Below are 16,388 nucleotides of genomic sequence, written 5' to 3'. Positions count from 1 at the left end.
AAGTAACAATACTTACACAGTCTCTGAAAACTTGACTAGTTTCGATGGTCTGTCAATGTCTCTTTTTCTTCTAAACCATCTTTGAACTTGCCTTTCACTCCAGTCAAGTTGTTTACACAGACCTAGGTAATATTTACTTAAAGTTTTATGAAGGTTTAATGTCAAATTTTTTACTGCACAAAATATTGGCATAAAAATGAAAGCAAATATTTAGTTTACCTATACCTTATTGAAAGAAATACTTGGTAGGCTAGTTTCAACAAAAAAATTATATCATATTAAGTGTCTGTAGGTTTGCTACCAACATTACGATTGTAATGAAAGGCTACACTTTGCTTTATGAAATACTTGGTAGACTAGTTGTATTGCTACTTTATAACTTTTCTGAAATGCAGTATTGTGTTTAAATTTGGATGTAAATATCTATTTTATTTTGAAATAAATTCTCTATGCAAAATGTGAACTGTTTTACTTTGCAAACAACTTGAGTTTAAAGTAAATAATTCAAAACAGAACATTTACCTTGAAGCCTTTCTCCTTGTGGGTTTTTCGTAATTGTTTTAAAAACCTTTTCTAAAACGACGTTAGATGATGGTGGTCGATTTGGCACATCTGAAATATTCAGTTTTCTTCCTAACGGCCTTGCAAACAACCTGGTAACAATCACATTTTAGATTAAGGTTTATAGCAAACCTATAGTTTATGATTTTCAACTAAAAATTCACACAGATTTATTTATACAAGCCTAAATTGCGAACACAAATTCTAAATTTCGGTGCAAAAACCTACACAAATCTACATGTGTTTGTTTAATAAAGATATTACACACATAGTTTTTCCGATAACCAAATTCATACCATTAAATTCATAGCATTACTAATTTTAAACATGTTTCACTAAATTTTGCACTGATCATACAAGCCAAAATACCGAACACATTTTATACATTTCCATGCAAAAACACAAGAAAAAAACACAAGAAAAATCTACACATGTATAATATACAAAGATAAAACCCACACAGTTTTATACATTGTCAAATATATACCATTAAATATTTAGCATACATAATATTAAACATTTTTTTCCATTAACAATTTACGTTAAGCTCTAATACACATCACATTTTAGAATCCTATCACACAAATCTACATCAATACATTTTATAAAGATTATACAAACATAATTTTTTATACACAAAAAATTCATACCTTTCGATGAATATTCGTATGATGTACAGCACAATCGAATAAGGAAAAATCATAACCAAATCGGATGCTTGAGGAAAGGAGGCTTCATCAGTGTTTCGCAAATCAGCCCATGTTGTGTTGTGAGGCAACCAAAAACGCTCATTCCAGAACCACTGGGAAAATCCTGTACCAGCCATGGTTTAACACAGTTTATTTAACCCCTGAAACACATAAAGATTAATAAACATGTAGCAGGCACAAAATAATCCAGTAGAGTCTGATGTAGGTGTAGCTGCAATTAAAAAGCACCACTCAATGCTTGGTGTAGAGGACAACTCAAATTTGCATGACAATGCTATAACCTGATTTTGATCCTAATTTGTGGCAGTCTCACTAAAAAACTAGCTACTTTAACTAACTTCTAGTCATTTTATCTTGTGAATATGTCGATTTAAGTACAGGGCTTGATAATGTGCCACAGGCCTAAAAGTGTAAGCATCTGTTATTCGACTTTGCTACTGACGCTAAAGGTAAACTAAATATATAAGTTCTGTTCACTGCCAAATGAGAAAAAAAAAACAATAAAAAAAACTGACTTGTGAAACCAACCAAGTTTTTGTAATTAAAAAATTGATACATAAAGACAAAATAACTGTGCTCAGTTGGTGAAATCCATGAAACAATGCATTCTGCCGAAAACCAAGCTAAGAAAAGAGTAAACAAAATTTCACTAAATCTGACCTAGGGAATTAGGGAAATCCCACACCGGTTTATATGCAAACAACCTGCAACTTTCACCACTGGCTATTCACGTTTTAAAAAACTCGTAAACAAAATCATCAAAATCAAACAAAAAAAAGTTCAAAGTCCTGCTAACCACAGGTCAAATGACAGTAAACAGCTACAGCTTGCAATGCAGTTTAGCCAAATTTTGCTGAGTAAGAACTTCGTGCTCATATATCGCTGCTGGCGCTGTGTCTCCGGGCATGAAGTCATTTGTTTGCATTTCTTCTCGCTTCAAGATCTCGGGTTACGTAATGCGTCTGACGATTTGAACACGTGACTAATAGGGTACAAATTAAACACGGACATGTCAATAACGATAGGGCATTAGGAGAGTTTTTATAAGTGCAAATACTTAACATGAATGCTAGATATGCTGACAGCCCCTTAAACACAGCGTTTTGTTGTGTTTCGCCCCTTAAACACGGATATGTCAATAATGATAGCGTAAAAGGAGAGCTTTTATAAGTGCAAATACTTAGACGATTTCGTCTGACGATTTGAACACGTGACTAATAGGGTACAAATTAAACACGGGCATGTCAATAACGATAGAGCATTAGGAGAGTTTTTATAAGTGCAAATACTTAACATGAATGCTAGATATGCACACAGTCCCTTAAACACAACGGCGTTTTGTAGTGTTTCGTTACCGTCTTATTAATTACACCTTATAGCTCTCGGTCCACTCCAGAGTAGCCTAGCCTACAAAGGCCTAAATTGTTTCTTATTTACAGACGGAGTTTGTGCAAATAGACGTTCAAGGCCGGAGTTCTGATTCTGGCAGTGTGAATGAACATTAAAATTGCTTGCCAGCTGCGACATTAAAGTCAAAGTAGGCCGCTATCTTCTTCTAGCAAGTACGAACCAAATATAAAAGTTTCAATTAGGACAAATCGTTACTACCTATTTTAATTTCAGACAAGGCATCGGATTAATATAAATCACACGTAACTTACAAACACATTTCCTCCTGACACCAACAGCATAAATTTTGATATTGTAGTAGTGTAACATTGATATTATTTAGGTATTTATTTCCCTACATCACATAAAACAGGTTTTCCGCTAACTTCAATAACTCGCCATCCTAACGTCAACGTTGTTTGGTTGCTAATTGAGGAACCTGCTTCCTGTGACTCGGCGTGATAGTACTATCAAGTATTGTCAGCTCTTCCACTGCCGGTCCCAGTATTTGCGTCAATTCAAGCAGAAAATCGTCACCACGGGCTACATACTACAGAGCCTAACACGCTGGCCTGAAAGTCTCAAACATAGTAAGTAGAGCGTGTTGTCGAAAGCAAGCAACATAAACAAAAAGTTGTAACCGTTTAACGCGGGAAAAGGCGCTGTGCGTATAGCTACTTGGTGATAGTGACAATAAACGCCCTATCATTCGTTCACGAAGGTACTTTTACCCATATGGGCATCGAAACGTCGGAATATTACAATAAAACTACTGGAAGAGCTAAAAATTAGTTGATACTTATACCCAATCAAAATTTTGCTTAAAAAATGCTTACATTTAGACGACAAAAAGGGTTAAAAATCTCTTTGCTCTGAACTACCTAAAGCTATATTTTCTCTCCGCATAGTTTGTTTTAATGCTTATCCGCCGTTTCCTGCCGTATAGCTCCCTTAGCGCCAATTGTAACACTACACTGACTGAGTAACGAACTGAAAGTGAAATCTAAGCGACACAGTCACCGTTTCCACTTCTGAGCAAGATTCACTTGTCATTTGAAACTCAAACTTTAAGCTGCTTTGCACTGAGAAATTATAAGTTCCATCCTTCACTGATACAGTCGCACGATAGGTTCCAAAGGTTACGACGGAACAGCTAATTTATTCATTGATAGCTTACACCACGAAACTAAACCCAATAAGGCAAAGTCTAGTTTGAAGGATTGCAAAATCCTACCACAATGGCGCAAATTTGTAATGACAATGTAAAGCTGCAGCACCAAACCAACTTGATTGCTTCCTTCATATTTAAAGCGCTTTTTCTGCTCTAACATTGCGCAGCTATTTCCGCATTAATAATTGTCTTAATATAATTATGTATGCTTCTTTTACTAAGTGAGCTAAAGTCCTTTTTTTACATTTTGTGAGCCATGTGACCACTAATAACATTCAAATAAATTAGTAAGCTTCTAATAAGTCCAGAGAAACATAAATGTTTATAGTACATGCTTCCATCACGCAGCTGCATAAATGCTTAACTTGTATGTCTATGTGTTCCTTTTGTAGCATTTTAAATACGGATTTTCTTTTTAATCTGATTACTGTCTAGTCAATATGGGTCAGTCTTGATTATCACAGTAGCGTTTCCAAACAGAAAAGCGAAATTAAACACATGATAATCTGCTTTATAATTACTTGTAGTCTCCCAGACATCGAAAATCCGTATTTGATGAGAGCCTGCAGGTCGTTGTATAGATCGGTTTGCAAACTCTAAATTACGTAAAACTTAAACTGCTAAGTCAATAGAAGTAACTGCGAAAGCACACACTTTAAAAGATGAACCTTTGTACTCCTACCAACAGGTTTAGCACCGAATGACTTAATTAATAAGTTACAATGGATTTACATGTTTGCAGTGAGGTAATGCTTTCCCACTGTTAACAACCGCGCAACCTAGCGGCGCACTGGGATAACTTTAACTTATCGCAAAGTAGCGTGCATGTGCAGTGAGAGTTTCATTCTTAAACTGTTGCGTCTTGTTTGGGCCAGGAGTTTTTAAACCAAACGTTTAATTTGACACGAAAATATCTTGCACCAAGAGTAAGAACAACTCTCTGAAACAGTGGTTCTTAACCTTTTTACGCTTTTGGGCAATTGTGCTGTATATAATTTATGCCTATGTATACCATCTATGTAAGTATGTGTTAAAATTCTGCCTCAAAACCCCATAGCCAAAACAGCCAAATTTTCTACCGGCGCCCGTAGTACGTATTGGGAGACCGAAAGCGCCCTTCGCACTTTTGTAATCATAGTCGAGTAAAAATTAAAGTAGTTTTACTAAAACTTGTCAAATTAAACAACCCGTCATCCTTTGCAACGGATGGTCTATAACAGGGGTCGGCAACCTTTTTTGCACTGCGGACCGTTTTTGAAAGGAAAACTTTATCGCGGACCGGTCTTTAAAAGACTACAAATATTTAGCAATAAAAACCCTTAAACTAGTTTATCATCCCCGGGATACATAGGCAAAATGTTTCATAGCATTTAACCTGAAAAATTATACGGCCCGGTAACAAACTGCTCGCGGACCGGTACCGGCGGTTGCCGATCACTGCTCTATAAGTTTCGTTGTGTGTTATACGAAAATTTTGTGTCTCGTCTATCGAGTTCCGTAAAAATACACCCATAATAAAATTCACGCACAACTGTAAGTGATATCATAAAAATTAAAAGAATGGATACGTTTATGAATACTTGGCATAAAAACGATATATTTACTGGCACAGTGATAAAATAGTGCTTCAACTGAGGATTTCATAAAAGTGCTGTAGAAAAACTGTATGTGTTAATTCAAGACATATCAGAAAACATATTGAAACTTAAAGCTGAGAAAAATATCGTGACGCATGCTGACCAAAGTCAACATAGCACAATGGACAGGTGAATGAACTCAATGTTATGATAAGTTTAATTTACAATCACACAGCAGGCCGCAATAAGCCAGATTTCATTTATCTGATACAGCACAATATTCTCTTGTTGACGTTTGGGTTAGGAGTTACTCAAGAGTCGCCATTCCGATGTATGCGATTCAATTGTGGCGTAATAATAGCTCTGTCACCAGTCGCGGTTAACAAACCTCTGTTTATTTATGACCGAACAATAGAAGTATTGCGGACGTCATATTACCCACGCTTTGTTGCGCGATAAGAGTGTGTTTCACTATGCGATTATTTGCACTTTCGTTAGCCCAAGATATGTGTTGTGTTTTTCCACACGATAGTAAGGTTGACTATTTTTGGACTTGTACGTTCCAATAAATTGAATTTGTATGACAAATAACGTCGAAGTGAAATTGGTGCTTTCACTTGGAAAGTGGTAAAAAAGATACCCCATATGTATTCGTGGGTTGCTATGGTTACCATATCTTGAGACAAGTTTTCAGCAAATGTTTGGTAAGTTTTGATTGGATGTCTTTGAATGTTATCCAAGTGAATTAGGGCCAGAACTTCAAGACGGACTCTTATTTTAAATGGACTATGGCTTTCAAACAATGCTGCATGTTGAAAAGTTAGAAAGTTAGTTGTAGTAAGAATAAATAAAACATGGCAGAAGTGAAATGTTCATGCCAGCAGCAAGCGTTGGAAACTATCAGTTACCGGTTTGGTAGCGAAACAAACAGACACAGGAACGAAACAGAAAATATTTAATTATTTAACGTTTTTTTCAAACGCCAACAGGTTATCAGTGCAGGCATCAGTGTTCTTCACACCTCTCTGTAATACAAAGTAACGAAGCTGGTTCGGTCGAGCGCTGGTAGATAAAATCTTTCAATGATTTTTAAGTGGATTTTAAGTCAAGATTAAAAGATAAAGCAGAAAAAGGCTTAGAGGAAGCACAATCGGGAAAAGCTGAGCTTGAAAAGATATTTTTGTGGAACATGCAGCAATGTTGGTGTCCCAAATACGAGCTACATGAGTAAAAAGTTTGATATTTACAAATTTGTTTAGATATAACAGGCTGTAGGTAACTATCGTCAGGGTTTCTATACCAGAACCTTAGCAACAATTGGGTGGTAAAATTAGGAGGCTGCAGGCATATTATTCATGCAACATTTTTATGTATGTTATTATATTTTATGTTGTTATATACATAGAAATATATATGTATGTGTCTGTTCAGATCATGAGTTTGTTATATACGACGTTGGTTAGATACATCAGGTTTTGGGTAACTATCGTCAGGGTTTCTGTACCAGAACCTCAGCGCCCGTTTGAGAGCGTTTGTAAAATTAGGGGGCGGTAGACAAATTATTCATGCCACATTTTTACACATTTTTAGATCAAATTAGGTTAGTGAACAATTAGCGTCTTTGTTTAAAGCACAAAAATATGTATTGTACAACACAGCGGGGCAAAAAAGATGGAAAAGCCTTAGTTTCAGTGCACATAGTTTTGTTATTGGTTTTCGCGCAATTTCTACAGTGTGTTATTCCGAGAGTGATAGATTTTTAGTACTAATTTCAACAATGTCGAATAAAGCTGATTGAAACAAAACAGACAGCGGGACAGTTGGGCATGTGTTTGTTAAATGGCGTCATGGTTGTGTCTTGCTCATTTTGACGGATAGGACAAAACACTGAATAATTAACGGCGAGCAAATCTGCAAGCCCAGAGCATAGAAACCAGTAACGTCACTCTAAAGGTCGTAATTATATCGCATGAGCAGAGATTATCTCTCACCATATTAAATAGCCAGTTTATTACAACAGCTGATTTGAGTTTTCACCTATATTTTATATGACACGTTTTCCATATTCAGCGTTTAATTTTGACAAAACAGCGGCGGTCTCAGAGTGAATTGCCTGTCAGAAGGATAGATACCGCTCACTGCATTTACTCTTTTGTTTTGTATCAACCTGAAACAACTGTTGTAGTCTTTTGCGTTGTGTGATGATTTCGGTGTTATCCAAATAGAACAAGTGCAGATAGACCGAGGAAAACATGGACTTAAAAATTAGCAAGGTTTAAACTTATGAATGTCATTCATCACCTAATGACATACGACATTGATTTAAAGTTTGCAGTTAAACTGAGTCAATGTAGACAAGAAAAAATATAATACAATATACACAAGTTCGGGAAATGTTTATTTCCAGGCTGAAATCTGTGTTGACAGTGTTGTAAAAACAAATTAATTTCGCTAGAAAGCATCTTCAGTGACTAGAGAGCAATAAAAGGGATTAAAATTAGAAAAGGCATTAAAATATACAACTTGAAAAGTTGCTTAAAATCGCCTGCCTATAACTTGTGTATAGTTGACAATATGAGCGATTGTTAAAGCGTTTGTAGCAAAATATATTCATTAGACACATTACCTATACTTTCTGACAGCTATGAAATCGAGTAAAACTTTTTTCTTCAAATATTTGTAAATCTACAAATTGATGTTGTTACATTTTACAGCGTAAAATAAAATGACTGTAAAAAGATCTGCTGGAAGGAAATGTCTACAAACTTCACAACAAAACATTCCAACCAACGTTAAGCTGAGTGCAACAACATGAATTGTAAGTTTATGCAATTTCAACCTTTCCAATTGAACTAAAAACCGAAATGTCACTTTAGAAACAAAAACCTGAGTGATGCGCGTACCATCAGCGGTGGGATTCAGCCGGTTCGCAACGGTTGTATAGAACCGTCTCACGAAATTTTATGAGATCAGAGAACCGGTTAGCATTACCGGTTACTGTCAACGGATTTACTGTAACAGAACCGGCTGAAAAATATGACTTCTGTGATAGAACCGACTGACAAAAAAAATGAGACCCACGACTGCGTACCACGGCTAGAGAACCACAGCTGTATACTGTAATGATATTTTGACTTGAGTTTAACGTTGATTGACAGATTCGAATCGAAGTGACACCAGCAGCCCCCCTTTTCCTCCACCACCACCTCCACTACCCCCTATCAAGCGGGGGAATGCCCCATCAGTGGTTGTCATAGAGTCGGCCCGAGACGGATTGTTACGTATCAAAGTGGAAAGTGACGTCATGGCTTATATCCTGTATTGTCATTACGAGGAATTCGCCGAAATTCAACAGGTAAGAATGTATACAAGAGATAGAGAGAGAATGCTTTTGAAACGAGACAGAACTTGCGGGAAGTCATTTATTTGAAAAAGGAAAGCTGCAATGCCATTTTGGCGAAACAAATGTTCACATCAGTTAAGATTCATTGTTGGAAAGATACTTCTATATTCAGACACATGCAGTGATGGGATTTACATTTTTTGTCAGCCGGTTCTATCACAAAAGTCATACTTTTCAGCCGGTTCTGTTACAAAAAGTCCATTGACAGTAACCAGTAATGCTAACCGGTTCGCTAATCTCATAAAATTTCGTGAGACGGTTCTATACAACCGTTGCGAACCGGCTGAATCCCACCACTGGACACAGGCCCCATGAGAGGGGGATGTAGCCAGTTTGAAATTGGACCCTTCAATTTGGAACCAAACTGGAAAGAAATGTGGAAATGATATATATAGAAATATATTTAATAGCACCAACACCTCTGCATGTGTCCAGTATATTCAAGTGACTAGTGCCACCTGTCATAACAAATTTCCGTGCGTGTAAACAAATTCGTCAGCGTTGTTGCGAAAATTGCTGCAATGCCAATTAGCTGGAAGTGTCAAATGTGTTGGAACCACAAACAAACGCCACAAAACGTAAACAAACCCGCGCGTTGGAGAAATGAATTAGTAATAGGGTTGAGCAGGCGATGCTCTGAAAAAGGAAATAGATACATCTGTAACAAAGCGAGACGAAAGTATGACTTCGAAGAAGCAAAAAATCAGTCCCATAGTTTCTGCGTCCACAACGAGTTTTCCTCACTTTATTGATGCCCTATCGAAATTAAAAGTTCCTTAAAAAAACAGTATTTTATTTAGCCTCACCCCAGCTGAACGATAACTTTATTAAATATGCAACCTGGTGGACAAAACGTCAGCATAATTACATATTCTTTAAAAAAAAGAGTATTTTGCTAAGCGTCATGGCGCTCGCCATGGTGTGCACACCGGTTACCTGGTTTATTATGCAACCTCGTGGACAAAACGTTCAGTATCTGTGTACTTTTTATGTGGCGAATTTTTACTTAAACTTTCCTTAATTTTTTTATCAGACGTATCACGTCACGATCTCATGGTCGGGAATTGACAATTCCGTTATCTTTTGCGCCACCTCGCGATCAGATCGGGAGCTGCTGACGCACGCGGCTCAACGTTTTCTAGATTTCTATTATGACGTCATATCCACGTTGGTGGCGGTTCCGCTGAGTAAACACGTGACCAACGTTACGCTTCACCAGTTCCATCGGGCCACGTACGAGGTCAAAAAGTTCCATCCCAAAGTCATGGTCAAAGGTAAGGAGGAAGGCAGAAAATAAAATAAGTGTTTTATTTCATCACCGTTGAATTGCTTTTATCTTTTACTTCGTGTCGCCCTTTTTTACCTTTTTGCGGTCACCTAGTTGCATTGCGTTCTGTCGCTTTTAATTATTATGACTTGATGATGACAATAGCACTTGTCGAAACGTCGTTATGTTTTACACAAATATACTAGCTCTGATTTTTCAGATTATTTAAAACCGTGAGTAGTGTACCTAAATTGCTGATACAGGCTATAAATTTCACCTATAAATGGTGAAATTTATACCTAAACCTAAATTGCATGTAAATGAACAATTGGTACAATTTCGAAATGAATCCCAACATTTACTTTAATTCGCTGCAGTTTTTAATTTTGATTCCTTCTTTCAGAGGTCGGAAAAGATCGGAAATTGGTGATTTACTGTTCTGTTGACGAGATCGACGATTCGAAAAGAACATTTCTAAGCGCTTTGTGCACTGACGTGACACCTAGTGGAACTTTAGAAAGGAGAAGAACAAAAGAAAAATCAACAGCATCCCGAAGATCGGAAACAATCGCTCGAAGAAATCCGAAAATGTCCGAACTCGCTTACGGAACTTTACCGAGCAATCGCGGAAATCCGTTTTATTCGGAGGACAGTTGGCCGGATGTTTCACAGAGTTCAAGAAGCTTCACGCCAAGACTCAACTACAAACACTATAGTGACGCACCAATACCTCATGACAATAGACATTATGACACAAGAACTAAGGATTATGACACATCAGGGATCTATGGACATTCAAGGTGCGAGAAGGATGTTTTTATGGTGATATTAATTGACTAAACAATATCTCGTTCTGAAAGCAGCACTAGCTTTCCCGAGTGTGCATTTGAAACAGTAACCATGTGTCATATCTTAAAAATAAGTTGTCGTAATTAGGTCAAAAGAAACAAATGCTGCAAGAAATTAAACACGACGGTTTCACACCATACTTAAATTACATTAATTGCCTTTCGTTTAGTAATCACAGTTTGTAGGCAGTAGAAAACTACAATAATATTGTTGCACTGCCATTAACTTGCGTTATCATCATGGAGAGAATGATAAATTAATCTTTGTCTTAAAACGACCTAATCAGAAAAAATTAAGTAGTTAAACCAATCGTTTAACAGGTTGCCGTCCCCAAGACGAGAATCAGCTGACGAAACAGTGTCGACGAACAGTTCATCCGGTTACGGAAGTGCCATTGATACGTCACAAGCATACTTCCGGTCTTATGACGTCAATCCGAGGAAGCATTACGCCACAAGTAAGAAAAACAATACAGAGCAGCTGCTTTGCCATAAGGTCAAGGGTTAAGCGTCCCATCTTGGCCTCGCCATCAATTAAATATGAGTAGTAATTAAGTCGTAAGCCACCTGTGCCACGGGTTGAAGCTTTGCTACAAATATTTGCAGCAGCGTAGATAATAGGGAAGGTTGGCGTGAACATTTACGCAAAGTTAAATGAGACCACTTTCGTTCAAAAACTGATAACTTCGCCATTTGAAAAAAGGAAAACAGTAATAACATAAAACAACTTTACCATCTTCTTTGCTGTTTCTGTCAGATATGATTTTAAATGTAAACTATTTGTAGGCCTATATTTTGGTCACCACCAAACACCAGACATCCTTTAACAAAAATCAAATTGCCAGCGATGTAGAATAAAACGTATTCAATTATTAAGCATACGTTTCGACAAAAACAATTGTCATCATCAGTGAAAATATAATTAAAGTTACTATTCAAGTCCGTGTCTTGTGTATCAGACATCTTGTTTTAGAAAGAATTTTTTTCTTATTTTCCAAAATTCGTGACCAATTTTGTAACTTGCAACTTCTTGTGTACAGATTACCACAAGGAGCCGCATTTCTCGAAACGACCCCCGGTACTTCCCCCTACGGCCCATCTCGACCCCCTCATGTACACCCAGCCGGGTCAGAGGCATACCCTGCGCCGCACTCCCACGTTGAGGTCCCCTAACCCGCTTTTCGAATCAAAATATGAAGTCACAAGTACTGGGGGTTCACCTTACATGCAACGCAGGACCCCGCACTCGATCTACAGAAACGACAATAGTTACGCAACAATGGAAGCGCGACCGCGTTTCGTCATAGGTGATGACGTCGCGCGGTTAAAAGTGGAATCGCCGCCGATGCGACCAAACACGGGACCACTGAGGGTAAGTTTCTAGGGTGAAAAATAACTTAAGGGAATTACCGTACAATGGACTACTTGAAGATGACCAGAGTGGGGTCGTTTATATAACACCAAAAGAGTATGAGATATGTCTGGCAACAACACTTTATTCTAGGACTGTAGGCTAAAGTTTTCCCAACAAAAAGAATCGTATGAATTATTTATAGACGCAGGGTAAGTTTGTAGAAACTTTTATCCAACTGGTTAATCAAAAAAATGTACAATTATGCCAAAAAACGAAATTTTGGAGGTTTCTGTAAACGACAATTTTGTTTTTTAAGCTTTCCTTTTTGCTTAACAGGCAATTACAAACAATTCACCCGAGGTAAGCAACTCATACAGTTCTGTACTTGGTAAAACTTCAGTCCTAGAATATGGTGTTGTTAATTGCCAGGCATATTTTATACCCTTTTGATGTTATATGAACGGCTGCGTTGGGTAGGTGACATTATATACTGATTAAGCAGCCCCGATATGAGACATTGAAACGTCGGATGATTTTATTATGAAAAGTTCATACAGTCCTAGCTTTTTCCTACTTTATCTTACAGCTTCCACTGGAAGATACGTACAGGCGGTCTCCCAATCACAGAGGAAGTTCCTATACCCAACTAACCAAACCTTCAGTGATCCCGAAACTTAAAAGTCCTTTCCAGTTTAAACAAATGCACAAAGTCTACTTTGAGGTAAGCAAAAAGAGTGCTTTCACAGATCAAAGTTGTAAATGTAACCGAGCACAAGTACGTCGGAAACCTGGCCCTAAGCTATTTGAAAAGCAAAAACAAAAGCCCGAATTAGGTCCAAAGTTAATAAAATTGAGGCACACCGAGCAACTCTCTCACAAATAAGGACATGTTTGGAAACAATAAGAAACAAATGTACATGTTTGATCTCGCAACACGCTGTTTTAAACCAACTTGTACAAAGTCGTAACTAAAAGCCAAAATCTGTCTGAAAAGGCCCGTCTTACAACTCTGTCACGAATGGCATAATCATAATACAGTACAGTCGCAAAGAGTGAAAATCACGCGATTTTTGAATTAGCCGTGTAATATGACGTGGTCTCCCCCTAAAAATAACCTGCAGTGGGACTCGAACCCTCGACAGAAGCCTTGGTCAGGGATGGCGAACTATGATTCAGTATTCTTACCGTACGCATGTTATGGTGAAGCAAGGAATCTCCGCTCCCAAACAAATGCACATGTTTGGTCGCATAACACGCTCTTTTAAACCAACTCGTACATAGTCACAACATTTCCACTCCTCTTAAGTATTTACCCCTTAAAGCTTTGTTTTCCATGGTAACACAACTATCTGCAAGGACGCTAAAAGACAAATACTATAGTAAAAAATTAACCATGGGTTCCAACTAAGCGGAATTTCTCCCAAATAAATGAATTGTAAAACTTCAGGGGAGGAATTTACTTAAATATGTACAAGTGGATTTTAAATATACATTTAATCTCTGGTTATATGACCTGTAAAGTTGATAAAACACTAAATTTTGCATGATCTTTGAATGGTTTAGTAGCATATACTATGTAGTATATTGGGCAGGAAAAAAATGTCTTTAAATATTAAGTGAGGAATTTGTCGATAAAGGTTGAGAACCACTGAAATAAGCTTTCGCATACAGATTCCTTTCTTAAAACAAGTTTGCCATGGAATACATATTGACTGCAAATCATTTTCTATAGCTATGTTTTTGCTTCAACCACCAAATCAAATTTACAGACCACCACGCCCACCGGGATCGAAATTGAAATTCACGAGGGTGACGTCACGGACACGGAATGTGACGTCATAGTCAACGAAACAAACAGTCAGTTACACGTCACAGGCGAACTGGCGTGGGCTGTTGCGAAACACGGAGCTTTCGAAATTCCCAAGTTGACGAAACTTCACGTTTCAATGCATGGACCGGTTCCCGAATGCAAGGCGAGTACAGTGTTTCCCATTCAGTTTTTACTGGTTCTTATCAGTGTTCCCCATTTAGTATTTACTGCTTCACACCAGTGTTCCAATTCATTTTTTAAACAATGAACAGAACTGGGCGAGAAACAAACAAGCGATTTTCCTTGTATAGAACATGATATTTCGATAGTAACTTTTGTCATTCTCAAATCAAATGAATGCAAAAAACAAGAAGCAAGTAAATTATATTGGCTTGTTTGTTTCTTATTAGAATCTTTAAAACGGTGAATTGTGAACAGATTTTAATTTGCAGAAAAATTGATTTAGAGCTTAAAAAATGGACGATTTTTGACATCTTGCTTGGAGTATTTAGAACTGTTTGTTTACTTCTTTTAACAGGTGATAGTGACACCTAGTGTTGGTTTGCCGAGCGGACACATCATCCACGCGGTGACGCCAAAGTGGCACGCAAACGACACCAAGAAATGCCGGAAGCAGTTGTACAACACTTACAAAAATATCTTCAACACCGCGAATGTTGACCTTCAAGCAAGGAGCATCGCACTTCCTGTAGTAGGGATTTCAAGTTCAACAAAAACAAGTAAGAGAAAGTTTACATGCAGCGATATCTGTGCTCTTAGAAAGACAAGAAATGAAGTTTCACAAGCGCTGTTATTTAAGTAATCAAGCAAAGTTATAATTGTAAGTCGGGCCAAGCTTTTCAGGTCGGGTTCCGGCTTACGTTTGGCAGAACAGGCTTGAATTTACACTAGGCATCATTAACGCATTTTATTTCACAAACTTTCGGGTAAAAACAGACTTTGCTTTCAAACTATTTAGGGTTTTGGCCCAGTTTCAGGCCCTCTCAAAACAGAGCAATAAATTGAACAAGAAATCTTTGACTGTGCATTCTTAAGTTTTATGTTGACTGATTCTGGTCATTTTTCAACTTGTGCATGTGTTCACAAAACCAATAGATTTAAACAATGTCTCTTTTAAACATGTTCCTGGGCATGTATTAGTAAATCAATTGCAAAGAAATATGATATTATTCACGCGCAGGTTTTTTTTAAGGTTTGGTTTGGGTGACCGCTAAGTAGTTTTAAGAGACCGCAAGTGTTTCATTTAAATACCAAAAAATATTTTGTTTTTGGGGAAAAATAATTTTGGGAAACCGATGTAAATTTAACTATGTGTAAATTATACGATGTAAATTAAACTATGTGTTGGACAGTCATGCAAAATATGCAATGCATATTTCTTATCTTAAACTTTTTTTACGCTGCAGTTGAAAGTTATCCTTTCCACGTCGCAACGGAAGTGATGTATCAAGCATTAATCGCTTTCCTCAAACTCGGTTCACCGTCGTTACGCCACATCCGCTACGTCAGCAGCGATCCAGATCAAGTGAATCTAATTGTGACGTCAATAAAGCCCAAAATCGAGAACGTTTCCTACGACGCAAGGTAAATACGAAGTGACGTCACATACCTTAGACACGATGACGCAATAATGATCTATTGTGACGTCACATACCTTAGACATGATAACGTAATAATAACTTATTGTGTTTGTAGGTTTCTACGACAACAACGAAAGGCGACAAAGAAATTCGCCAAAACCGGTGGAAGCATGACGTAATCAGTGACGTCATTTCTTCAACCAAGGCGTTGAGTTTCAGTTTGACGATTGTTACAATAAAAGTTTCATTGATAAACGGCTGTAATTTTTTTTAAATCAGACAAGAGCTCAGAAAATTTCTTATTGTGTTATTGTGGCTTAACTCAATCAAATTAAAAGCATTCCAATACCTTATTCAAAAGGTTTTAGACAGGAAACATTTATGGTTCTTTATTGGTCTGAAACACATGCATAAATTGAAATTTGGGGACCACAACCGTTTGTCACCCCACAGAATACCAATGATCGTAGCACTCTACTGACACTTTTATAGGCTTTGTTCAAAATAACAGGAACCTAAACGGGGTATAATATGAACACACATTTGTGTATACAAGGGTGGGATTTAACTTCTGTGCACAAAATTAACATGTTCGCCTGATATTTGATTCTTACTGGTTGCTTATGCAGGATACGGAAGTTAGTACCATGCAATATGGTTATTGCTACCCCAGTTCCATACCTATATGCATACACAT

General features: G+C 37.4%; 2 protein-coding genes across 2 annotated transcripts in view; one reads left to right on the top strand and one right to left on the bottom strand.

Annotated features, from left to right (window-relative positions):
* Positions 1-16,388, bottom strand: part of LOC145217449 (ceramide synthase 6-like) — a 53,164-nt gene that overhangs the window by 6,857 nt on the left and 29,919 nt on the right. Inside the window, exons 2-4 of the mRNA XM_080084717.1 lie at positions 1,212-1,411; positions 523-653; positions 17-122 (exon numbers count right to left, since the gene is read on the bottom strand). Coding sequence (XP_079940843.1) covers positions 17-122; positions 523-653; positions 1,212-1,387 — 413 coding nt within the window. The 5' untranslated portion in view covers positions 1,388-1,411. The remainder of the gene's footprint in view (positions 1-16; positions 123-522; positions 654-1,211; positions 1,412-16,388) is intronic.
* On the top strand, positions 6,026-15,946 carry LOC145218884 (uncharacterized). Its single transcript, XM_080086282.1, has 12 exons — positions 6,026-6,112; positions 8,123-8,226; positions 8,567-8,763; positions 9,845-10,085; positions 10,482-10,878; positions 11,248-11,384; positions 11,967-12,298; positions 12,867-13,001; positions 14,050-14,253; positions 14,629-14,830; positions 15,518-15,695; positions 15,807-15,946. Exons 2-12 carry the CDS (start codon positions 8,220-8,222, stop codon positions 15,868-15,870), a joined length of 2,094 nt encoding a protein of 697 aa, XP_079942408.1. The 5' UTR covers positions 6,026-6,112; positions 8,123-8,219; the 3' UTR covers positions 15,871-15,946.

Source organism: Phallusia mammillata, chromosome 3, assembly GCF_965637545.1.
Source record: "Phallusia mammillata chromosome 3, kaPhaMamm4.hap1.1, whole genome shotgun sequence".
In the NCBI taxonomy this organism is placed as follows: Eukaryota; Metazoa; Chordata; class Ascidiacea; order Phlebobranchia; family Ascidiidae; genus Phallusia; species Phallusia mammillata.
This window is presented reverse-complemented; position numbering and strand designations above follow the sequence as displayed.

What these genes read in the sequence shown, in the direction of transcription:
- LOC145218884 (XM_080086282.1), top strand. An exon ending in GGGATCTATGGACATTCAAG is followed by an intron (nt 10,879 to 11,247) that starts GTGCGAGAAGGA and finishes ATCGTTTAACAG; the next exon opens with GTTGCCGTCCCCAAGACGAG. An exon ending in GAGGAAGCATTACGCCACAA is followed by an intron (nt 11,385 to 11,966) that starts GTAAGAAAAACA and finishes TCTTGTGTACAG; the next exon opens with ATTACCACAAGGAGCCGCAT.